Here is an 8,695-nt window from a genome sequence, read left to right as displayed (position 1 = left end):
GTAAGTAAATGTGTTAAGTATAGACAAACGGTTGGATAGCCCATTTCAAAATGATCCTGTTCTTCCATGGGGTCCAAAAGCAAAAATCATATTTTTAAATCAATTTTTATAAAAATCATAGTAATTTACCAATACACCATCCCCCTCTCTAATCGATCCCCCTAACCTCATCACCCCCCACCCCCTCGATACTGCCAACTCCTCCCGCTACCCCTTCCCAAGTCCTCCAGTGTATATTATCTCTGTCATAACATTTCAAACTAAACTTTTTATTTCTTTATTAAATATAGCCAAACTTCTTGATTATAATAATAATTATAATAATAATAATTTAAGATTTGTATAGCGCGTGCTTTGCGTGTGTTCGTGTGTGCGTGCGCGTGCGAGAGAGAGAGAGAGCTTTTGTGCTTGTCACGTTTGACCATGGCTGTCAACAGAATGTGCCAGTGATAAAGCTTGTCCTCGTAAAGCGGTGGATTCCGATTGATTTAACTTTGTGTCTGATGTAAGAAGATTATTTTTTTTAAAAGTTGAATGCTATGGCATAACCAAAAATGTAAGCTGTAAAGAAACAACCTACGTTGCAACGACCAAATCGCTTCATTCATGACCTGTAGACATGCACCGGTAGTAACCGTGCATACAAATACTTGAAAAATGATTCCTCAAAATCCGATTACATTTCTTCAAATAGTATTAGCCGTAAAAAAAAAAAGTAGGTTTTTAAAGTACAAGATATTCTTTATAAAGAAAGAAAGAAGATTAGAATAAGAAGGTCAAGAATGAGAGAGAAGAAAAAATAAAGACAAAAGATAAGTAGTGATAAGAAGAAAGAAAAAAATAAGACTGTAACATCATGAACATGAGGAATGGAAAGGGGGTGATAGGGACGCGGAGGAAATGACGACAAAGGTCATATTGGAGGAATTGAATGAAAATGTCAGATTAATGATGTAAACTATCCACTTTAATATGAGTACAGTATTTGATAATCTTTAAAATGTTGAAAGGAATTGGAACATTTTCTTTATTTACATCCTACAATACATCTGTCGCTTTTTGAGTTTTTCCATCTCTTGACCTTAAACTTTCCATCACGCTTTTCCCATACGTCAGTCTACTTCATTTTGAAAGGAAATTTATCGGAAAGCGCATGCGCGTGGCTGTCTTTATATCAAAGTGGTCTAAAATTTAGAAATACTAAAGATGGCTTTATTACCTATGCATATTATCGTTCAAGTATTACGGAGTTGGGAGCAATTCTGACTCACTTTATAATGGGTCAGATATGAGGCAACATCTGTATCTCTCAAGAAATGACGATTCATACTAAACAAAGAGACACCATGTAGAAAAAAGTTCTCTTCAGTTCTTTTCTTGCTCAACTCGACTTGTTTTGCAGCTGAGTATTTTAGTCGACTTTCGTCACATGATCTTCACATCAAATATTAAAGTCAACTAATAAGCCATTGACATTTTACCTGGGAAGAATCAGAAATTCGACAGAGAGGACAATTAATCTTCGGGAGTAAATTAAAGTCAGCGGGAGGTAAATATTAATCACTTCTTTTTTGTCAGTCACTTATTGAATTTTTGAGAATAATAGCAGAGGCAAAATTTTGTGACCGCTTTTTTCTTCTTAATGATGCATTAGTACATTTCGAGTGACTTGGAGTTACATAATACCTTATAGTGACATAATTCGACCTGAGAGACATTAGAGATTCGAAGGAGAGGAGGATTAATCTCCGGGAGTAAATTGAAGTCAGAGGGAAGTAATTATTAGTCATGGATTTTTAAGTCAGACATAAAACCTTGTAGTGAAATAATTGATTTTTTTTTAAACATAAAACTTTCACTTGGATGTTTTGAAAAAAAGTAATAACCTAAATTCAATGTTTTAATGAGTTTCTGGAAGTCGCAGATATTTGATGATATCTCATGAAATTTGAAGACAAAACAACAACAACAAAACTAATGAGCATCTTACTGCCATATTAAATAAGAAATTATTTTTCAAACCAATGCCACTTGATGAATCATATTAAATTAATGAGTATTATTCCATAGTTTAAAGGGACTTGGTAACATTGTTCAGATGAGAGAAAATGGTGCTAAGGTAGTGACTTCAATGCTAAATGTACAATTAAAGATAATCTGAACGTTTTAGTTAATACAGACCAATATTAATGATAACAATTTGGAAAACTTATCTGATCCATTCCTTAATTCTCCCAACTATATTATTATAATAAAAAAAATTAAATTTTAGGTGAATGTAAATCATCACAAAGCATTGCATTGGCGCTATATACCATTCCACACATTTCAGTGTTGACATATTTTTAACGCCTGTTTTATGTCATAATTTTACGGAAAAAAGGATTTGGAAAATTCAAAAATTGGTTGGGAGAATTTATCGTAAGACTAAGAGGGGGTTGCACGTTGATGCCTTCAAAGATTGTCTGTGGTTTGAGATTTTTTTTCAGGATTTTTTTTGCATGTTAGAGGCTTAGTACAGTAGAGGGAATATAATAAGCAATATTTCATACACAAATTACGCAGCTTTTTTATTTCTACCTTCCACAGTGTTACCGGTTCACTTTAAACAATATTATAATACCATAAAACCGACATTTATTTATAATCTCAAAGCTCTTTGGAAGCTCATAGGGACGTTGCAATGTAATATGCGCTATTGTTGTTATTATTAAAACTGCTTACTTTTTAAAGACATTGGTTGAGTCAACGAGGGAGAAAGAGATAGATAGAGACACAAAATAATGGCAGATGTAAAAAATGAAAAATAGTTACACAATAGATCGATTTTGATTAAATTTTAATGGAAATAATTTTGTTCGTGGTAAACTCACATTAGCAAGTCCGTTTGAAAAATAAATGATCAAATCCTGTAGACATCATATTAAATCGGACAATATGAAAGAAGAAAAGGAGGAAAAACTCTATACAAATTTTGCTTTTGAGTTTCAAAGCTCAATCATTGTGCATATTATTGTTAGCATATATGTACCACTGGCCATATTTTTTTTTATATCGCACACACCATGTCGAGATCGCAATCATATCTTCAGAAAATTCCTTTGAAAATCGTAATTATTGCTCTAAAAGAATCCTTTCGTTTGTGAAATCGGGGAGAGAACATGGTTCGCTAGAAAACGTAGGCCATGTATAGATCGAAGTTTAAGAAGGGTTTTAGAAGAAATGGTCTGCTAGAATCAATCCTGATGGAAGGTAGGCTAGAGCTTTAAAAATACTGGCAATGACATTTTGTTTTAAAAAAACACGATGATGATCTTGTTAAAGTGAATAATAATAATCTGAATCTAGCATGGTTTAGGCATTCGTGTTCCTTCTTTAGGGCGGTAGAAATTGACCCAGCACCATCGCGATCTATTATTTCGGAACAATTGGGATTCCATTATCAGGAGTGATAACAACATTTGTTTCTCTCTTTACACGGTCCAAGATACTGCTAAAGCATCATACTTTGCAGTTGGGTTTGATGGACTGAATATTAATTTGCGAGCGAATCAAAAAAATAAAATTTTGAATTCGCGTTGCGAAAAATTACATCTTATAATTAAAAAGAGGATTAAAAACAAATCCTGATGAGATTTAAGCGCATCTAATCATGGAAGGCTAAAATGACATTTTGTTAGTAACATTATCCTATCACCTAAAAATGCGAGCGAGCGTAGCGAGCGATCTTTTAGGAAGAGTAAAGAAAAAGGGTTTTAAATTGCTTTAAATTGGGGGCGCATTTAATGGAAAAAGGAAAAGGGGGACATTATCAGAAGGGGAAAAAAAGATTATTTTAAAAGAAAAGGTGCACATATCAAATTAAGATTAGCAATCATCAGAGGTGAAAATGAGTCATTTTCTTGCATCTGGAAAAGTGGAAAAGGGCACTTGTGAGAATGGAAAACTGGCATCTGTCGAACGAAAAGAGACACTTTTCAGATTGTAATAGGGGCATTTTTCAGAGATGAAAAGGTTGGTCCAAACCCTTTCAGCTATTTCTTATCGTTTTTCAAATATGGGGTCATATTTTGAAGGGAAATCCTTTACATATGATTATCTGATATATTCTTCTAAACTGAGACGAAAATAAAAATTAAAAAAAAGTTATAAACTCATTATTCTTTTTATCTTTAATAGAACTTTAACCTTCCCTTTAAGAATTGCCCATTTAGTCTAGTCTCTAACGTCACAAAGAAGGATAGGTGGGATCAATAATGGTTAGGATATCGAAATTATTCTTAACAGTCCATTTAAACATCTACGTTGCTATAGTTACAATGGATTTTTCTATATCTATTATTCAAACACTTCCATTTCGTTGCAGATAAAGATAATAATTCAAGCATCTGGCTATAATCCATATTACCGTCATGCATCATTATGAATTCCAATGTTCACTTAGGTTTTTACTTTTTTTAAACATTGCAGTTGAGGCGATGGGAGATTTGCCAGCATGGCCGTATAAATCCTCAACCTTTCTAATGAACGATTTACGCCGGGGGAGGATCAGCTCGGGGAATAGGAAGTATTGTGCTTTTGCAAACCACACCCTCTTTTCTCTCTTTGTGAGGTGAGAGATTGTAAGATAACCGGCATACTTCAAGCTGATACTTCAAGCTGAAGAGAGGCTTTTCTTCTTCACAATCATTCGAGAATTGAAGACAAGATTCGAGGGGTGTACGACTAGCATCAATAAAAAGAGGTATAACATCGATGTTTGTGTTATTCTGTTTTGTCGAGTTGGTAATCACCATCGTTTTCAGGATCACCCATATAGATAGCAGCAACAAAGCAACCAAAGCATCAACTTCTCAAAAGTCTTTAGAATACATGTATCTAAATAGAACTTCGCGTCAAACATCATTCGAAACAGACGGTCAATTTTAAACGCTTCTGTATGGCGTATAGTTGAATTGTAACTGTTTCGTTCTCAATCTTCTCATATTTTGTGCATTTTCTTCATTTTCTTCATACCCTTTCTAACTTGATAACCTGTCGTTCATCCAACCGGACGCGAAAACCTTTGTCGGGGGGAAGTTGGATATTAAATTTCAAAAGCCTTTATCATTAGCGTTGATGTGTTAATCAACACGACCTAATTTGCCTCAAAGACTAAAATTGTTAACTATCTGCAAGCGTTATAGTTGCTTGAGCTATGGAATCATTCTCCGGATCAACAAACATGCCATTTACCAACTATTCTATCATAGAGGATTTCGATGTGGGATGGACGGCTGGTAGAATCGAAAATAGCGCCTTTGTCCGCACGATCTACGGCCTGATCGCTTTCTGTGGAATCACCGGCAACGCTCTCGTCTGCTTCGTTCTCCTCCGCGTCCCCGCGCTCCGTACTCGTACCAGCCATTTCATCATCAATCTCGCCGTCAATGACCTCGCGACGTCCCTCCTCGTCATTCCATTTCACCTGTTCATGAATTTTCCACCTGCGCCGTCCGGTTTGGCGGGGCAGCTCTACTGTCGGCTTTTTATCTCGAAGGCCGTGCTGTGGGCCTCGATCGTCGCTTCGGCCTGTAGCCTCGTCGCTGTCACCGCAGAGCGTTATTTCGCAGTGGTCCATCCCATCCGGTATAAGCTTTACTTCACACCCAGACTTGCCATCATCGTGGTTGTCTCCTGCTGGGTTTTCGCCATTCTCCTGTGTTTCTATCACATGTTTTCTTATAAGCCATCCAATGGTTTCTGTATCTTCATCCCTTTCTCGAATCGAGTCGATCAAATGGTAAGTAGTTAGCCACTAGATATTATTTTGAGGTGGTTCGGAAGGATTGGGGGGGGGGGGGGGTGGGGGTCACTCCTATGAAGGATTCTAGATCTAAAAGGGCATTTGACTAGAATAATGACAAAAAATAACGTCAAGGGACTAATATAGCAACATATGCTTGGTGTGAGACGGGTTACGTCCTTCGATCTTTATAAAAGTTAAAATTTGATATTAAAGCTTATCTGCCATAGATTACAGGAGGGATTAGACCGCCCTACGAGGTCACTGGACAGGTGGTTATCTCATCAACTCAGCTCTCAGTTAACATAAGAAAAAGAGGATCATGGGGGACCAATGGTCACCGATTAAGCATTGTTTGTTATATAGAGGGCGCAAGTAGCTACAAGTAGTGCAATGGGCCTTTAAGGAGTTGCTTATTGATTTAAATTTAAAAGAACATAATGACACAAAAGGATAAGAGGTGAGTTAGATTTCTCCGTTTAGATTTAGGTAGGGCTTGAATCATTTATATTTTTTCTTTTAGTGCATATTTCTCGCCTTTGAAGAAATATTAGAAGAAAAAGTACTGAAAAAAGTCTCGGTATGAAACGATTAGTTTACATGTCATTTTCCGAAAATTCATAATTCCAAAGGTTCGTTTATATTTTGAGGGTTCGTAATTCATAATGTTCGTTGGTCCAAAGATTCGTATTTCCGAAAGTGAAATAGGGTTTAACAATTCCGAAAATGAAATACGGTTCACAATTTTGAAAATGAAACAATGTTCATAATTCCGGAGGTTCTTAATTTTTAAAAATAACGTACATGTAGACCCCTGGCGCATGTCCCTGTTTTTCCTTCGACTTTGCTACACTCCCTGAAGGTTGCCAGGCAAGCGAACTTACCTTATCACTGTACTCCCTTTCGCCGAACTACAGATTTTTGGAGTGTTTCTTTTCGTCATGATGTATGCTCTACCCATCGTCATTACCCTCGTGCTCCAGACCCGTGCCATCATCTCGCTCCGAAATCAGGCAAAATCATTTAACAGCGGACAACCACAACGAGGTCGGTTTACGATTTTATTTTGAAATTAAGAAGAGAAAGAGTAAACTCTCCATTATTATCACTGACATGTACCTACGTGCGTGTATTTTACTACTTGTATCAAAACAACTCGGTTTCGTGACTGTTTTTAAAGGAACTGTTGAGTAATTCAAATTATTACCAGTATTTACTATATTAGACCAGTGTTTAAGAAGTTCACACAACTATCTATCCATAAATATTGTATTTCAAGACGGACTGCAGACTGATGAATGTATCTAAATTATTTGGGATTGGGGATCCAAAAGATTTTTCTAATATTGATTCATACGTCATTGTATTTATCATTGAAAACTGATCAAAAGACCACGCAATGAGCTTTGGAAACGGGTGTATAGTTTGAAAAAACACGTCCTAAAAACATTGATAAAGTGGTCAAATCTGTCACACCAGCGACTATATGCTGTCGGTCATGCACTTTCGATTGTAAAGGTATGGGCTAAAAACCCGCCCCCCCCCCCCCCACTCCGGGGTCGGAATGACCGCATGCGTGTTACCAAAATGTCCGGTAAAGGGGTACTTTTCGTGAGACAAAGTCCGGCGCGAGAATTGTAAAAAAAGGGGTGTATTTGACTTTTCACCCAGAGATTTCTTTAAAAAGGGGGTGTTTTTTCTTTTTTTCTCTCATCTCTTTGGACTCCTGAGAAATTATTCCGAATTTAGGGGGGTAAATTGAGCATTTTTCCGAATTAAGAGGGGTACATTGAGCATTTTTCCGAATTTAGGGGGTCTCCAAGGCAGGAAAAGCCCGCAAAAAGCACGAGAAAGGGGGGTTCGGAAATGTTGGCAGTACTCAGATAGGGGGTGCTTTCAAAAAGAGGGAACGAGCATATGCGTTGAGTGGGGGGGGGGGGGGCGGGGCTAAAAAGTGCTCACAATAAAATAAAAAAGAGCCACCGGTGTGACGAGCTCGGGAACTCGGGAGTCTATTGTAACACTGTGATGGGTATAAGTATATCTATATTTTATCCTCATTATTTCTCACGAAGCCAATGAACTTTCCAATATTTCTAGATGGTGAAGCTGGAATCAACAAGGACCGATGGCAGTTTAGAGCAGCTGACGACATGCAGAAGACACTCTGGGTCGTCGTTCTCTTCTATGTCATATGCTGGGGACCGAACCATTTCCTCTTTCTCGCTTTCACACTCGGCGCCCGTGTCGACTTCACCTCGCAGTACTACCATTTCACCGTCATCATCGCCCTCTTCAACTCCTGCGTGAATCCCTTTATCTACGTGTTTAAGAACAAGGCGTTTCGAAGGGGTGTTCTTCAGGCTTTCCGTCTGCTCCCGGGGAGGGCATCTGTTCACCCTGCGGGGTCGGGTAGTGGGACAGGGACTGGGGTCTCTACTGGGGTCTCTACTGTTAGGGACACAGGATCAACGATTAATTAGTGGTCATCCTAGTAGACCTACATCTTACGAGGCCGACAAATTAACGAAATAAATAAGGAAATAAGTAAAATGACGGTAATATGACAGAAAGAGAGAGAGAGAGAGAGGAGGGAGGTGAGACACGCACCCACGCACGCACTCACTCACGTACGTACGCACATGCGCTCCTAAACACGCATTCTCACAACCACACACATCTATCGATACATCTTGACATTGTTTATGCAGGCTAACCACCATAAAGAGAGAGGTGAGAGGGAGAGAGAGAGAGAGAGAGAGAAGGGGAAGGGTCAGCAATTGCTATTAGCATCTCCATCCTTGTTTATTCGACTTCCTAATCGTATTTAGGCCAGACTGATACGTGATACCCATCCAATTCAAACAATAAACTCGACCGTTCTTGGTCAGTAAGAACGGATTAAACATT

At 37.9% G+C, this 8,695-nt stretch overlaps 1 protein-coding gene across 1 annotated transcript; it reads left to right on the top strand.

Moving 5' to 3' along the window:
• Positions 1-5,224: 5,224 nt before the first annotated feature.
• Positions 5,225-8,268, top strand: LOC115919994 (type-1 angiotensin II receptor B-like). Its single transcript, XM_030974794.1, has 2 exons — positions 5,225-5,782; positions 7,861-8,268. Exons 1-2 carry the CDS (start codon positions 5,225-5,227, stop codon positions 8,266-8,268), a joined length of 966 nt encoding a protein of 321 aa, XP_030830654.1.
• The last annotated feature ends 427 nt before the right edge of the window (positions 8,269-8,695 follow it).

Source organism: Strongylocentrotus purpuratus, unplaced genomic scaffold (assembly GCF_000002235.5).
Source record: "Strongylocentrotus purpuratus isolate Spur 01 unplaced genomic scaffold, Spur_5.0 spur5_contig_867, whole genome shotgun sequence".
NCBI classification, from domain to species: domain Eukaryota; kingdom Metazoa; phylum Echinodermata; class Echinoidea; order Camarodonta; family Strongylocentrotidae; genus Strongylocentrotus; species Strongylocentrotus purpuratus.
The sequence above is the reverse complement of the archived record's forward strand: the minus strand, read 5'-3'. Positions and strand labels throughout refer to the sequence as shown.